At 45.1% G+C, this 17774-nt stretch overlaps 1 protein-coding gene across 3 annotated transcripts in view; it reads right to left on the reverse strand.

The window, feature by feature from the left end:
* The window catches only part of Ptpn11 (protein tyrosine phosphatase non-receptor type 11), a 91142-nt gene that overhangs the window by 11627 nt on the left and 61741 nt on the right, over positions 1–17774 (reverse strand). For 2 of the 3 annotated variants that reach the window (XM_029570563.1, XM_017801764.2), the window contains exons 10-13: positions 16711–16842; positions 12115–12281; positions 10605–10672; positions 9944–10095 (exon numbers count right to left, since the gene is read on the reverse strand). In XM_029570563.1, the coding sequence (XP_029426423.1) occupies positions 9944–10095; positions 10605–10672; positions 12115–12281; positions 16711–16842 (519 nt within the window). The remainder of the gene's footprint in view (positions 1–9943; positions 10096–10604; positions 10673–12114; positions 12282–16710; positions 16843–17774) is intronic. The other variant, XM_008847504.3, reaches the window with a different exon arrangement.

Genomic DNA, 17774 nt, shown 5'->3' on the forward strand with positions numbered 1-17774 from the left:
TCATTATTCTTTTATAAGAGGAAAAACCTGAAAGGAACCCACCAAGAGCAGCAATAAAGCAGAAAATCTCATTACACATGCAACAAAGGACCATACCATACAGTCTGCAGACTACAAGGCACCTGCGCTTTAGTATCATGAAATCTGGACCAAACAAAATAAGGAAGAAGCAAAGACCTGCTGCTCAGACCTAGCACATACTACTGAGACTACACTGGGTAAAAGCAGTCCTTGAAAGCCAGTGTTGCAGGAGGGAGATGCCAGAACATCTCAGGAAGGTGATACGACCTGGAGCTGGGTAGAGCATGCAGGCCCTGGAGGAGTGGGATTTCCTGTAGGAAGATAGCACAGCAGACAGGATCACACTCTGCAAGGCCCTTCCTTGTACCCCCAGCCCACTCTGGGCTGAGGCAGAAGAGGTGAGAGAGCCCTTTTTTTTGTCTTTTTGAAACAGGGTCCCCTGTAGCCCCAGCGGACCTGGAACTCACTATGTAGACCAGGTTGGCCTTGAACTCAGAGATCCGCATGTCTCTGCCTCCCAAGTGCTGGGACTAAAGGCATGAGCCACCATGCCCAGCTAAGAAGGAGCATTATTAATCCTCTTAAGAGTCAGCCTCTCATATCTGTGGCTTCCAACTGAGGATCAAAACTATTTGGAAAAAAACTGCTTTTGTACTGAGCATGTGCAGACTTGTTCCTTCATCATTCCCTAACAATATAATAAAACAGCTCTTTACACAACACCTGCATCACTCCATGTATTTATCGCACGTCACAAACAATTTAAAGTACATGGGAAGACGGCATGGTCAAGGCCTGACTGGGCTACATAAAGAATATGTGAGGAGGTACATTGGTTTTGGGCAAACTCACGTTCGTTACATAAGGGACTTGAGCATCTACAGACTTTGATGTCTGAAACTAAGTCCCTTTGGATCCTGAGGGGTGACTACACTTTGTAAGGAATGCCAATGATCCTTAACACCACACATGGAGGTGCTCCTAGGACAGAGGTGGCAAGGAGCTGAGACAACAAATTCAAAGTTGTGGCCCCTCAGTTATCCACTTTTTCTTTATTCCAGACACCATCCATCCAGAGGGATCAATTAGCAAAGGACCTACATGGACACACAGAGGATGGGGATGGAGTACAAAGTCAGAAGAGGGAAAGGAGGATGAGCAAAAGAAAGGTGAAAAAAATGTCATGTGCTGGGTGTGGCTGTGCATGCCTAGAATCCCAACACTAGGGAAATAGAGGCAGGAGAATCAGTTTAAGGTTTGTGGGCATCCTGTGCGATATGACACTCTATCTCAAGTTCCACTGGGAGGAGAGGGGGTTCCACAAAGGAATTAAAGAAAAAGGAAGAGGAAAAGCACTCCCCTTCCTTACTAGCAAATCTTTATTCATACACAGTGTCATTAACTATATGTAGGCTCTCTAGCAGATCTCTGGAACTTTCTAGTCTTGTATTATACTCTATTCCCATTGACAGCTACCACCCATTTCTTCCTCAGAACTTTCTTGAAAACCAAAAATCAATTATTTCCACAGGAATCAATCAACATTTTCTAGAGAGAAATAATGGGACAGGAGCTCTTTGGATGGATCCAAGCAGCCCAAGGGGAAGGGTAAAGCTTTGTAGCTCATTCAGGAAGAACTGGACAAAAAACTGATTCACAAATCAGAGGAGCCTATCTCAGTACTCTGACAGTCCAACTGTTACACAATCAAGAAAAAGTCTCTGCAGATGGGGGTTGCTCTAACTTATTTCCAAGAGAAGGGAGGTAAACATGTTTCTAATGTCTAGAAGGCCATCTAAAATTGGTCTGCCCAGATTCAATGACACAGCACAGCACCAAGGCTGTTGAGTTTATAATAAATCTATGACCTGGCCAATTGATACCCAACCAAGGTAGAGACGAGGGATCCAAAATCATGTGGTATGAAATAGCTTTCCAAGGGAGGTAACTCTGATTACTCCTAAACTTCAAATTATAAACTGGCTCAAAGCCATGAGCAGCAAAGGAGAGTAGATGTTCCTGGCTGGGTCTCAGAGCAGCAAGACTCCTTGCAAATACCTTGACTCCTTCCAATGTTCATAGGAAACCTTCCTATTGCTTCTCCCCACCCACCCTGTACAAGCCATCATCAGTTCTCATCCCTGCAGCTGCTCAGGCCTAGTGTTCAGCCATCACCTGAGAGGTTAAAACAAGGTCTTTTTACATCACTCCTCTGCTTCAATCTGCTGGATGGAATCCCATCTCCCCCAGGGTAAGGGGTGAAAATTTTTATAGGGCCTGTCCCAGTCTGAATGTGAAAGGTTCCCTACAGGCTCATGTGTTTGAGCACTTGGTCCCCAACTGGTGGCGTTGTTTTGGGAGGTTGTGGAACCTTTGGGACATGGGACCTAGCAAGTAGAACTGGGTTACTAGGTACAGGGCTTGGGGGTAACTGACAGGCTCTGCTTCTGGACCCTTCCCCTGTTTCACAAAATGTGAATAAATCAAGCTTCTCGCTTCCAGCCATGATGGACTATACCCTCTCAACTGTGAGCTAAAATAAACTTCCCCTCCCTTAAACTGTTTCTGTTAGATTTGTCAGTGATGAGAAAAAGGAGGCTTATAAGCCCTCACGTGCCCTACCAAGTAAAACTCTGATTCCTTTTCCCATCTAGTCATCACTCTCTGGCCCTCAGACTCAATCTACACTGGATTAATCTCCGTTTAGGAGCCTGATCATTTACATTCCCAGTATCTGAACTGCACCTGGCACACAGCTCAACATACTATTTATTTATTTATTTATTTATTTATTTATTTATTTATTTGTCTTTTTCAGACAGGGTCTCCCTGCAGCCCCAGCTGGCCTGGAACTCACTATGTAGACAAGACTGGCCTTGAACTCACAGGGATCCACTTTCCTCTGCCTCCCCAGTGCTGGGATTAAAGGTGTGAGCCACCATGCTCAGCTATCTCAATCTACTTTAAATAATGTACAAATGTATAAATAAATGTGGAAAAGCATTTTTATTCAACCAAGGAAACTAAGAAGATATGTGAAAAGCATAAGCCTAAGAGAAAAAAACCAAAATACTTAGGCTTGTGGGCACGGTCTCAGCTGAACTCAGGTTCTGTAGCTGATAAGACAGCAGCCACACCTATTCTGTTAAATCCTGCAACACAAAAGGCACCCAAACTTCTTTCAGAAGACAGACACAGAAAGGATTAAACCTAGTCAAGCACAGTTGTTAAGTGCAGGCCTGTAATCCTAGCACTAAGGGAGGTTAAGGCAGGAGGAGATTAAGAGTTTGATGTTAGCCTGGGCAAAACTCTGCCTCAAAAAACAAACAAAAAAAAGGCATACACCTATAGTCCCAGCACTTGGGAGACAGAGGCAGGGAGATCTCTGTGAGTTCAAGGCCAGCCTGGGGATACAGAGACCCTGTTTCAAAAAACCCAAAACCAAACCAACCCTCCTACCCCCCCAAAAAGGAGTAATGCCAAACTAAAAGAAAATAATAAAATACAGGAAGCTGAATGGTAAATGCCATACCTGGCCTATTTAAGTCTTACTTAAGCTACAACAACTTAAATTTAGCCTACCCCCTAGCATTTCAGAACTGGCTGTGTTATCAAAAGTTAACTTCTGCCCTGCAATTTGACTGACCCTGAGAGAATCTACTCAGGTCTCTCCACATGGCAACTGAAAGGACTCTATGGGACACAACTATTTCCTTCAAATGAGAGCTGTCTAGTTGACAGATTCTATTCCCACCCATGCACAAGTTAGCAACCTGGAAATTACACATGTACCCCAGGGCTGAAGAAATGAACACACAGACCCTAGATAATGAAAAAAGGGCTCTCCATGTCAGAGAAAAAAGGTAGAAGTCAGGAAAAGACTTGAATGGAACCTATGGTACTAGATAATAAAGGCATCAAGTATGAACTCACACTTAGCTAGTTACAGGTAGACAGACAGATAGATGGATAGACACAGAAACAGATAAACAAATGTGAACACATAAATAACAGACAGGCATATCTCTTCTAGCTCTGTCTACTGAGGGCCTTGAAGCAGCTACACACATTAGCAATAAGCCTGCCCAACACCTAGACTTGGTTTCTGAATAGCAGTCTCCGATAAAAGGATCAAGAGGCTCCTCAGAAAACACTGATTCCAGGCCTGGGGTGAGGACAAGATAAACTTAGAGAATCCTGCAGTGGGAGCAAGTAAGAACTTGCTCAAAAGCAAAAGACCAGCAAGTCAAAGAACACAGAGACCAAGGGATAAAGCTGTAGCAATGGGAGTGATGAGGTAACTAGTACAACACTGAGTTATAAACCCAAGCACAGACTAAATTAACAAATGGAGAAAATGGACAAATCTTCCTCACAAGAAAATTCTTAATGATTTATGCAGCCAGTACCATTCCAGGAGATGGGGTTCAATCCCCCATCTCTCTTTTTTTAATATATTTTATTTACTGTTTTTATTTTATGTGTATGAGTGTATTACCTGCATGTGGGTAAGTGCAACCGTGTCGTGCAATGCCGGCGGAAGTCAGAAGAGTCTGTCAGATCCCCTGAGACTGGAGTTATGGACAGTTGTTAGCTGCCATGTGGATGCTGGGATTCGAACCTGGGTCTTCTGCAAGAACAGCCAGTGTTCTTAACCACTGAGCCACCTCTCTAGCCCCTCAATCCCCCATCTCTTATATGGTGTAGACAAGGAGCAGGATGAAGAAGGGAAGAGCAATTGCCCAGTGAGAGATATGTGGCAAGCATTCCCTGGGTCAAGGGATCAAGGTAAAACTCACCAGGCCATGCTGGTAACTCTGACCCCTAAGCGATGAGAAAAGCACTCCACCACACACAGCCCCTGTGATCGCCTCCAAATCCCTCACCCTACCCAGTTTAAGCATGAGGAAACACATGACAAACCTAGCCTGAGAAATATCCTACAAGATGGCTGACCAATGTTCTTCAAAACTGACAGTCATGGAAAATAAAGAAAAATTGAGAAATCACAGATCAGAGAGGATGCGCCAATCATGAACAGATCCTAGAACAGGAAAAGAAGATACATGAGAAAACAGGTCAAATTCAAATAGATTCTGGAGCTTAGTTAACTCCAACACTTCAACACTAATTTCTTAGTTTTGAAAAATGGACCATGATTGTGAAAAATGTTAATTTCAGGGGAAATTGGATATATATCACATATATATCCACAAATTTATACTCAAAGTTCAAACAGATCTTTTCCAAAGAAGATATACTAATGTCCTAAAGGTATATGAAAAGGTGATTAGCATCAGTCCTCACCAGCAAAAGGCACTTCAAGGCTAATCAGATGTCACCTCACACTTTCCAAGATGGCTATTAACAAAAGGTCAACAGAAGCCAGCATGGTGTCACACACCTGTAATCTCAGCACTTTAGAGGTAGAAGTAGGCAGATTAAAAATTAAAGGACAACTGGGTACATAACGAGTTCAAGATCAGTTTGATATAGACAGTGAAACCCTTATACCATTATGAGAAAAAGTATGGAGGTTTTTAAAAATGTAAAGTAAGAACTATCAGAAGATCTAGAAATCCCACTACTGGGCACATATTCAAAAGAAACTGCGTTATTTCAAGAGATAGCTGCACTCCCAGGCCCAGTGGAAGGCTGAGGTCAAGAGGATCACAGACAATTTCAGGCCAGCCTGAGCCACACAGGGTTCCAGCACAGCCAGGCTTCCATAGTAGGACCCTGCCTATACACACCACACACACACACACACACACACACACACACACACACACACCATGACCCCACACACACACCATGACCCCACACACACACCATGCCAAAAAGGACTTGGAAATGATTTAAGGGTCATCAATGAACAAACAGGTAAAGAAAATGTGGTGATGACTGGGATGTAGTTCTGTGGCAAAATGCTTGCCTAGCATGGCCCAAATGCTGAGTTTGATGTTCAAGATGGGAGGGAGGGAGGGAGGGAGGGAGGGAGGGAGGGAAATAGAAAGTAGTATATACACACAATGAGTGTTTAAGGAGGGTCACAGCCCATGAAAGCCTGGAAGTCATGGGAGGAAGAGGAGGAAGAGGAAGAGGAGGAGGAGGAGGAAGAGGAGGAAGATGAGGAAGAGGAAGGAGGAAGATGAGGAGGAGGAGGAGAGGAGGGAGGAGGAAGATGAGGAGGAGGAAGAGGGAGGAGGAAGAGGGAGGAGGAGGGAGGAGGAAGAGGAGGAGGAGGAGGAGAGGAGGAGGAGAGGAGAGGAGGAAGGGGGGGGAGGCAGGGGAGGAGGGGGGAAATCCCATCTGCAATACAGATGAACCTGAAAGACATTACACCAAGTGAAATAAGCCAGACACAGAAACCCAAATGTTTTATGATATCATACATACAAGGAATCTTAAAGTCATAGAAACATAGTTAAGAGCAATAGTCACCAGGGACTGGTAAAGAGGGAAATGGGGAGACATTGGTTACAGGCACAAAGCTTCCAATGTAAGGTGGTAATCTCTGGAGACCTCATGTTTCACATAGTGACCAGAGTTCATGTACAGCATACTTCCACCTGGAAGAGAATAGACTTCTCCCCACACACAGAGGTCAGCTATGGAGTGGTGAGAGTGGTGATCATTTCACAGGGTTTATGCACACCAAAATATATTGTCTTCCCTAAATATATAAAATTTTTACTGGCCAATATTTCAATCAAACTGAGGGAAAGACTATGATGGAAGTAGAAAAGCAGTCTTTAACAAATACTACACTGATTTCCCAGGCAAGAATTATCAGTGAATATAATAAAATTAGTAGGCAAAAAGTTCAGTGAGAAGTAGGTTACTTCCATAATCTCACAAACCTACCTACAAGATGTTAGTTAAGGGAGAGATGACTCAGCAGTTAAGAGAACTGGCTGCTCTTGCAGAGGACCCGGTTCAATTCCCAGCACCCACATGGCAGCTAACAACCATACATAACTCCAGTTCCAGAGGATCTGACACCCTCTTCTGACTTCTGAGGCCACTGAATGACACGGGTGCACTTACACCCATACAGGCAATACACTCATACACAAAAAATGATAAATTACAAAAAAAAGATATTAGTTAAAAAGAAAAACCCAGTAACTTCCCAGTGAAGGTCTGACCACTGTCACCTCACTCATAGATCACAGTTAACCTGACCTGTCCTGAAGTGACTCTGGGATGTTCTGCTGGCATTTTGGACCAAGAGCACAATAGGAACTCCATCAGTTCACTGGAAGGGCATGGCACTGCCACACTTCAGGGATGCCTTGACTGTGAAGGATGGAGTGACAGAGAAACCACTCTAGACAAAAGGCCAACAAAGAAACATGGCAGCCACACACGGACCCTGACCCTAGGTAAGGTGAGCTGGCAAAACATGAATATGGCCTGTAGGGTTTTTTTTTCCACTTTGTATTTATTTATTTTTGTGTATGAGTTCTATGCCTGCATGTATGTAAGCAGAAGAGGGCATCAGATCCCCTGGAACTGGAGTTACAATGGTTGCTAGCCACCATGTGGGTGCTAGGATTTGAACCCAGGTCCTCTACAAGAACAGCCAGTGCTCTTAACCACTGAGCCATCTCTGCAGCCACCCTTTTTTAAAAATCTTCTGAGACTTCTCTGCTCCCATGTGCCCTCCCTCTGTGTACTTCCAGACACACTCTCTCTAGTTCCTTTCCCACAGTGCTTACCCAACTGTCATTTTCTTGTTTTCATTTACCATTCTTGAGCAAATTCTTTTACTCCCAAAGGTGCCTTAACTCTTCCTAATTTGGAACCTTACTATATTTCAAAATCATTTATTATCCTAAATGAGTTCTGTCTGTTTGCTTAATTTAAAATTCAGTTGAGCTTGGGGCTGGAGAGATGGCTCAGCAGTTAAGACAGCATATTGCTTTTGCAAAGGGCTTGAGTTCCCAGCACTCATGCTAGGCAGTTCGCGATCATCAGCACCAGGGGATCCAATGCCCTCTTCTAGACTCCAGTGGCACCTGCACTCATATGCAAATACCCCACACATACATAATTTAAAAATAAGTTTAAAAAGAAATCAGTTGCGTTTTTGTTTTTTTGAGACAGGGTTTTATGGAGCCCACACTGGCCTGGAATTTGCTATGTAGTCAAGGATGACCTTGAATTTCTGATCAGCCTGCCTTTACCTCCCAAGTGCTAGGATTAGAGGCATGTGCCACCACATCAAGTTTATGTGGTACTGGGGATCCAACTCAGGACTTTGTGTATGGTAGGCAAGCTACATTCCCAGCCCCAAACCTACACACATTTCAAAAAATCCCCAAAGGTCTATATACCAAATTGTAGTTAATATACTTACACAGTGTTGGCACATTCTAGTACCAAAAAAGAAATAGCTAAAAGAATAAATTCAAGCATCTTGCAGTGGGATTAGCAGGGACCTTCATTTGCTATATTTTGTAACAAAGTTAAAGACAGCATGCTTTGTGTTCCCCACCAGTAAGTACTCCTCCCAATCAATCAAGTCAGCCATAAAGAGTTTTTTCAAAAATACTTCCTAAAGCCAACTTACAGCCTGTCTTACTGTCAGGGAGTTTTTTCAAAAATACTTCCTAAAGCCAACTTACAGCCTGTCTTACTGTCAGGGAGACTGAGTCCTTTAGTTCTAATCAAGAATACAAAATCAAGTGAAACAGATAGCTTTTCTGAGCAAGGCTACACAATGCTCTTGAATCATTCCTGAACATTTTCCAAACTTAGCAATCATGGAGCCACCTCCTTAAATTCATTCTTTGAGCATCTTTTTTTGTTTTAAAGTATTATTGGCCCAAATTAAGTGTAACTGCAGGACATGAATAACTTGAGAGTGACCATTTACATATTTTACAGCACTTAAAATAATGTAAATTCGGAGGGCCCGGGGACGTAGCTCTGTGGTGGAGGGCTTGCATAGGCCCTGGGTTTGCTCTTAAATCACACACACACACACACACACACACACACACACACACACACACACACACTCACACAAACCAAAGTTGAATTCAGATTTAAAACACAAGTTCAAGGTAGCCTATAAATTGTATGACCTTACATTTCTATGCACACACTATTTTTCAAGATGCTTCTACACTATGGAACAATCTGGTATGAGTGTCTGAGCTAAGCACCTAAGCTCAGAAACAGGCTCTTTCCTCTGACTCCTTCTCCTAACTCCCCATGTGGATGGTGTGGCTCTACTCTGCCAAGCTCAAAAGCCATCCATTAAGAGAAAGCCCATCCCACTGTGACATGCACTGAGTCCCCTCCAGAGCTTTCTGGAGACAAATGTGGTTGTGTTCAGACAGCACTCATTGCTGCAGCATAACGGGGTTAGGGAGGTGGATAAGCTCCCCCAAAAGAGCAGCTCTCCTTATCTCCCTCAGTTCTGCGCATCCCTAATTAACTCAGCTTTGTATCTGTTATGAATAGCCATACATGGAAAGGCTCCAACTCCATCGTCTTCATTATGCACAGCTTATTAAAATTGAAATTCACTGTTTCAATGGAGCCAAATTAGTGGCTCAAACTGCCATGCTCTATTAAGAGCAAGGCATTCATTTTACGAGATGAAATCAGGACACATACAGCTTAGATAAAAGCTGAAGCAGTTGGAAACTGTAAGGCTCTGAGTTCTAAGCTTGGCATGTAAAATAAATCACCATCCTTCTGTATGTTAGCCCACAATAATAACTCATTGTCTCCCTAAGCTCTCTGATTAGAACCTGGAGCTAGGAAGTAAATTATGATCATGGCTTCCAGAGAGGTCAACCCAGAAATGAATCTGTTTCCCTTTCCAAATAAAAAGAGGCCATGCTCCAGCTCAAAGAGGCAGCCCAGACAGAAACAGAGACAGCACCAAGCCCTCATTTGATACCTGCTCCTCCTCAATTCTGCGCTGCAGCGTTTCAATATAATGTTGGACGGCCATGTAGATGAAACGGTACTGTGCTTCTGTCTGGACCATCCCTGACCTCTGGGACCTCACCATCTGAATGGTTTTGGGAACGTCAATGTCACAGTCAACACCTGCAAACCAAAGACCATGAAATTGTGAGAGCGCACACAGAGTGAGGGTGAAGCAACTAGGGGCCCAGCTTTCAGAAGGAGGAGAAAAGGCTTTACCACACAGACTGATCACCATTGAGGGGCACAGCACTGGCCTTCTGAGCTGTGTTACCAATGCTTAGAACGATGACAGGAGCTGCTAGGACAAAGTGCTGGGGGATTAGGAACTCCTCACTTCCCGATAGCACCACTGCACCCCACAGTCAGAGACTGAGTGGCTGGGGAGAGGCCATGATGACATGAGTAATACAAGGTCACAGTCATGGGGCCAGAGCTCTGGGACTTCATTTTATGGCAACAGTTCAAACAGTATCATTCTGTTTCCAGGCAAACTCACAGAAATCTTCAGTCCAGATTTTCATGAATGGTTTTTCTCATCTGAATCCTCTCCCCCAGGCTATTTCTCTTGGCACTCTCCCTTCACAAGCTGTAAATAGGAATTGCGGCTTCTTGCCCTCCAGATGACCTACCTTTCTCTCTGATGATGTCAATAAGGATATCGATCACAATGAACGTCCCTGTCCGGCCAATTCCAGCACTGTGAGCAGAAGGACAAACAGCAAGGGCTGGAGTCACATGCATTGGGGTTTCACACTCAAAACCAATGTTTACAGAATCCGCATCTTCTCTTGGAGTCTCTAGAAGATGGTCTATTCCTATCTGCAGATGTCAGCCAAGGGCACAGGGCTCTGGAATCTGCCCCACCTGTCCCTGGCAGCAGCCTCTGGGATCATGCCTGAGGCAAGTGGCCTTCATTCCTCTGGCCCTGTTTCCTCTTCTGTGAAATGGGGACAAGAGCACACCTCTTACAGGCTTACCATGGGTTCAAAGTGAACAAGCATGTGAAATAGTGCTGAGCTCAGAGGCACTGTGCAACATGTGGCAATTTTTATTTCCAAGTTTCATACGGCTTTAACTTGGAAAAAACAAATGGTGTATGAAATAATACTCTTGGGGCTTGAGAGATGACTCAGCAGTTAAGAGCACTGACTGCTCTTGCAGAGGACCCAGGTTCGATTCCCAGCACCCACATGGCAGCTACAAACCGTCCTTAATTCCAGTTCTAGGGGAATCCAAAGCCCTCTTCTGACCTCCTCAGCACTGCATGACACGGGTGCACTCACATACATGCAGGCAATACACTCATACACATAAAATAAAAATAATAAACTATTTAAAAAAAATTCTTCTGGGGCCTAGAAACTTGCCCAAAGGCTCATGTAGCTTCCTGTCTTAGAGTACAGTATGACACTCAAAGGAAGGGTGGTTTTGTATGTTTGTTCTTCCCTAAATAGCCAACTAGCTTCAAGACCTATATTGTTCAATCATTATCTCCCAAAGTCATCCTGAGGAAAGAGGAGTTTCCAACCTAAAAAAAATGCATCTTAAAGCCAGGTGTGGTGCCTCACACCTGTAATCCCAGTACTAGGGAGGCAAAGGCAGTGGAACTCTGTGAATTCAAGGCCAGCCTGTGCTACACAGCAAGTTCTAAAGCTATAATATAGTGAGACCCTGTCTTAAAAAAAAAAATCCTTGGGGCTGGAGAGATGGCTCAGCAGTTAAGAACACTGACTGTTCTTGCAGAAGACCCAGGTTCGTATCCCAGCACCCACATGGCAGCTAACAACTATCCGTAACTCCAGTTCCAGGGGATCCGACAGCCTCTTTTGTTCTCCGTGGGCATTGCACTTACTTACATGCAGGCATAACACTCATACACATAAAATAAAAATAATTTTTAAAAAATACTTAAAACAAAAAAGCAAAACTAAGAAGACAAAGGGACTTTTAAGAATAAGGGCTAGGTCCACCCACCACCACCAAGGCCTGGCCGATCATGCAGGGCCCATGCCAAGCACATTTCGGGAGGTCAAGTGTCCCTTTATGCAGTTGACTCTCAAGAGATGTTAAAGGTCTCCTGCAGTTCAGAGGGGGTTGGAAATCAGTGTTGGCATTCATAGCTGGGCAGCCAGGCATCACCTGCAGTGAACCACAACAGGGCCTGCGTCCATGATGCTCTCCTGCTTGTGGTGGACCTCCTCCAGGAAATCCAGTACGCCTCCGGGGTCACTGGGCACACCATGGTCCGGCCAGGTCCGAAAGTGGTATTGCCAGACGGTTCTCTCCGTATTCCCCTGGAGTAGAGCCAAGAAAAGCCAGAACAGAATTAAATAAATCAAGGGTTGAGGAATGGGCTCTGAGCTTTCTTAGTGTCTGCAAGAGCTGATGGCCCAGTCTCCTCTCGCCATTCTCTAGCTCCCTAGAGAGTTTCATAGCCATCCCGGAGGCAGCTTCTGCCTATCACATCTAAAACATCCAGCATAACAATCTGCTCTTCAGGTGACTACAGCCTGAAATAATGCCTGAACGATCAAATCAAGCCATGTTTCCAATACCTCAGCCAGGTGGCACTCAATCGAAGCCACTGAGGTCTCTAAGCACCGTGGTCTGTCATCCTACCTAGCAGCCTGGCAACCTTGGGCCTCCTCTGTCAGCCCTTGTTCCTCTTTGTCATCTTGGGTACTCAGGCCTTCCTGTTTCATACAGGTACCTGCACCTATTACAGTACTGTTAGAGCAGAAACTTGTGTTTACTGCCAACTAGGTCAGAAGATGGGCTTTGTGAAGTGGATGGTGAGACTTGGGCTCATATCCCAGATGTGCTCTCTTTGTGGCCCTTTCCCGCCTCAAATCTATTTGCAAACTGGAAACAATAATCTCTCTCACACAGTACTAAAATGGGGAGGATTAATAGAGCTGAACACACAGTCTCTCCCAGCAAACAGTAAGCAACTGAGGTCACTGTGGTTATTCTGAGTGACAATGAACAAGGATCAACAGTGGCACTCATGACAGAACAAATGCAGCATGTGTCCAGCCACATCAGATCAGGCCACTGTGCAATGACTTCCTAAATATCCAGAGGCAAGCCAAGAAACTCAGTGATACTTTTAAAAGGAATGGACATCAGGAAAGAGGAGGGAAAAAAAAAGGAAGAAGAATGGAAGGAGAAAGGAAAGGAGCCCACAACGGTAATACCAGTGAACTTTCTTTTTTTTCTTTCTTTCTTTTGGTCTTTTTTAGACAGGGTCTACCTGTAGCCCCAGCTGGCCTGAACTCACTCTGTAGATCAGGCTGGCCTTGAACTCACAGAGATCCACTTGCCTCTGCCACCATGCCCAGCAAACACCAGTGAACTTTCATATAGCCAAGGAATCTTGTTACAATTAAATCACTCCTTGAATTACACACATTTAATTTGCTGATAACAGGAAAAATAGCCTTAATGTTACTAAATGACCTAAAACTTGGGCAGCCTTCATGGGTAACAGAAAGCCCAGCAAGAACATGAATGCCAGGTATGGTGGCACACACCTTTAAGTCCCAGCACTCAGAGGCAGAGACAGGCAGATCTCTATGCGTTTGAGACATGGTGAGTTCCAGGCCAACCAGGGCTACATAGTGAGAACCCATCTCAAAAGAAAAAAAAAAAAAAAAAATGGAGCTGGGCATGATGGCCCCCGCCTTTAATCCCAGTACTCAGGAGACAGAGGCAGGCGGATCTCTTGTGAGTTCCAGGCCAGCTGGGGCTACAGGGAGACCCTGTCTCAAAAAAAAAAAAAAGAAGGGGGGAAAAAAAGAGAGAGAAGAGAGAGAAAATGCGAGCATGCCCCACTCTCAGTCAATGGGTCTCTGCAATTCTGGCACTCGTGTCTCCTTCCTAGCTAGGAGGCTTTGGCACGTGAGAAAAAATATGCAGTGCCACACAGCAAGCAGGTGATCTGCCATGAGTGAGGCAGGAGGCCAGAGGGTCCCATGTCAGCCTCCACACCAGGGTAAGAACACACGCCACGCCAACATCTCCACTACCTGCTCCTCAAAATCAACTGGTAAACTAGATGAAGCAGATACCTAAAACAAGCCAAGAGGTTCAGGGACTCTTTTAAAAGGAAAGGAGAGAAGGTGTTAGGGAACAAGATAAATGGTTTCTCACTAACACCAACTCTGCCAGCTGCTTGGAAATATCAGACTACCAGACAAGAAGCAGCTCAGTAGTTCATCATGAAAATGTCTGACAAGGTAGCGCTAGAAAGAAGGCTCAGTGGGTAAAGGTACTTGCCACCAAGTCTGAAACCTGAGTTTGATCCTCAGACCCCAGATGGTGGAAGGAGAGTACTGACTCCCACAAACTGTCCTCTGACCTCTATAGGCCATGGCATGCACATCACACGTACCTGCACCAACACCCCTACCTCAGACAGCACATAAAATGGATCCCTCTCTGTTCACCATCAGATTCTAGGCTCTGCTCCTCCTGCCCTCCCACCACTAAAGGACAAACACCCTGCTGTCACCTGGAACCAGTCCACCCATAATGCACTGGAATCCACTCCCCCTTAGCACCCTCTGCCCAGCTTCCCTGACAGCTGCACTCCCATGGCTCAAAGGCACGTCCAGCTTCCCATGGCCAAATGGTTCCTGCTGCTCCTCCTTCTGCTTCCTCCTACAACCCATTACCAGCCAGGGCAGCTCCTAAGCTAGAAACTGCAGGTCATCTTGTGTTCACTGCCACCCAACCTTCCTCTATAATGATCTCTACCTGCCCTCTACTGTCTGGTGCCCCAGCCACTGCCCCACCATCTTCACCATCTAAGGCAGGAGTCTCCAATCAGTCCTAAGCTCTGTATCTTCTACCTGCAATGATGATATTCTCTCTCAAGTCCTTCAGGGAAGAGGATGAGCTTTTCAGTGCTTGGCTCCAGTTATGGCTGCCTGTACTACTACAGTAGCCCCACTTCCTTTCCTGACCCAGCCCTCTGGCACACTTTTCCCTTTGACTCAGTCCTAATTGCTGACATCAGAGTAGATATGCAATTCCTAGGTGCACAGTTTTCTGGACAGTTGAGTGTAAACTTGGAAGTGTGGGGAGCCCTGTCTCCAGCAAGCATCATGGTGCTAGGAACTGAAGTCATTCAACAAATGTCTGAATAAATGGCTGAGTAACTGTCCAAATGCCTGATGGATACTTCTGCTGAGACTCAGCTCAATGCATCCAAAAGCACATAGATTGCTATTTACATGACAGCTCTCCCTTTTGGTGTTTCTGACATCCGCCATAGCACAATGGTCCACTTGGACTCAAAGTTCTAGGTCGTCATGGTCCCTCTTTTCCCTTCATCAGCCAAATTGTCCTGATACCCTGTAAACACCTCCCCAGGCACCTCACACATCCACTTTTCTCTTCTACTCTTCTCTGAGATTACAACATCCACTCCCAACCAAAGAATAAATACAAGAGAAAAGGCCCCTTGCTGAATGAAGACATGGAGAGGAGGCTTCCCGGCAGGCCTCACAGCCACTCATCACATCCCCTACCTGCTACCTGAAGGGCTGCAGACTTTCCTATACACAGCTTTGCATCTGCTCACTGGGCACAAGAACTGCCACAGATTCCACGTGAACTGGTGAATAAAGCTCAAAGCTCTGAACTCAATAATTAAGACTCTTGGGCCAGCACAACTGCTCAGTGGATAAAGGTGCTTGCCATGAAGTCTGGGACCCACATAGTGGAAGGAGAGAACCAATTCCCATAAGCTGTTCTCAGATCTCTGCACACACACACATGCACAAATACACACCCATGAATAAATAAATGTAATAAAAAAAAATTAGGTCCCAACCTCTCTCGACCCAAGTGTATTTCCTTACCGCCCCTGCCCCTACCCCCTGAATCCCACTGTCCTCACTCTCTCACCTTTGTTGTTCCTATATCTCATTTTCCTCACCCCTCACCTCTGCTATCTCTATATCTCATTTTCCTGAAGTTGGCTCTGCAGGATGTGGCTCAAACAACAGGTCTGCCTAGAAGGCCCTGTCATCATCGTGTCCCCTAGAAGCCCCATCTTACAGGCCCAACCTCATCTAGGATGGTCTCCCTGACATTCCAGCAAGAAGGAAGCCAAGCTCTGGGGTACTTCAGGTGTGTGCTGTGACCTGTGTCAATTCTGAAGCTCAGCCATTTGTAGAAATTCCATGGTGACAAAAGTGGTTTCTTTCATCTTGGTGTCCCCAAAAGACATAGAATAAGTAAGCCCTTCTAAGCACAAAATGAAAACGATTCTAAATCAAACCCTGCTTTGTTGTGCAGTCAGTCTATCTGGGACCAATCACAAGCCATATGCAATGAAAACAAGCTGCAGTGTGGACTGGAGGCCTTTGCACTTGGTGCTCTCCTGGTCTGGATACATGACTCCTCCAGATGACATCTCAGCTCGTGTCACCCTTCTGAGAGGCGCTCTCAATCCACCATCTCATGGAGCCAATCTCCTTATACACATCACCTAGCAGTACTTACAGATGAGCATAATCAGAAAGCTTAGTTCTTACTTTTCGATCTGTCTTCCCAGGCTCTGTGAGCACAGGGACAGTGCCTGTCTTAGGCCCAGCACCTAGAAGGCACCCAATGAATGGCTACTGAATAAATCAAGGAATGGACACCTGCAATCAGGACCACAGGGCCTGATGACTGCATACCATGAACAGCTACAAAGTCTCTAAAATACGACAATATACTTACTTGTCCGACCTTGGAGAGTTTCAGTTCTCTTAAGGTGTAGTCATGAGCAGCACTTTCTTTGACGTTCCTAACACGCATAACTCCATATTCTTTGAGTGCATACTCATCAGGCCAGTACTTGACACATTTGCTCTGGAAGGACCAGAAGAAAGCCTGTTAATATCCAAACTCTGTAAATGCCTAAAGTAGTAGTAAGAAACTGTTCAAACCCTATTCATGACCTCTAACATGAAAGGAAATCTACCTACCATCTATCTATATGTGGCAAAGAAAAGGAAAGGGATTCAGACAAGCAGAGCTCAGAGAACCAGGTAGAGGTGGGAAGAAAAGGAGGTATGGCAGAATGGTTTGATCTTGACCCGTACCTAAGGAGAGTCAATACCTGTTTATTTAGTTCTAAAAATAAAAGTGGCAGAGTAAGAGGAAGCAACCAACTTGAGACTGCCATCCTGACTGACAACCAGAGTCTCAAATCCTAGCATTCCATCAGTCACTCGAAGGGGAAGGCAAAGGGAGACCCTGGGATGGGTGGACTGCTTACAAGCCAGACTGTCTGGTCACTTCTGTGCCATGGAGGAAGACCCCATGATTTATCTAACCCAAGCATGAACAGCTCACTCACAGAGAGACAGTCAGGGTTGAAAAACAGCTGCTTTTTCTATATCCACATCCATCTGACACTGACTACACACGCCACCTCCCCTGAATTGGGAATATGGAGTCTGTAATAACTGCTGGCTTTGAGAACAGGTAGAATGAAAGCTGGGTATGGGGATGCACAACTGCAATCCCAGTACCCTGGAGGCAGAGGCAGGAGGATTACTGCAAGTTCAAGGCCAACCTGGTCCACAATGAATGCCAGGTCATCTAGAGCTATGTAGCAAGACCTTGTCTCAAAAAAAAAAAAAAAAATGGCAGGGAGAAAGAACAAAGCACGATCCATGTATATTCAGAGCAGCAGCTCAGGGTTTTTTTTTTTTTTTTTTTTCTTTTTTGGACTTTTTGAGACAGGGTCTCCCTGTAGCCCCAGCTGTCCTGGAACTCTCAATGTAGACAGAGATTCA

The sequence above is a fragment of the Nannospalax galili genome, unplaced genomic scaffold (assembly GCF_000622305.1).
Source record: "Nannospalax galili isolate Female #2095 unplaced genomic scaffold, S.galili_v1.0 scaffold120, whole genome shotgun sequence".
In the NCBI taxonomy this organism is placed as follows: domain Eukaryota; kingdom Metazoa; phylum Chordata; class Mammalia; order Rodentia; family Spalacidae; genus Nannospalax; species Nannospalax galili.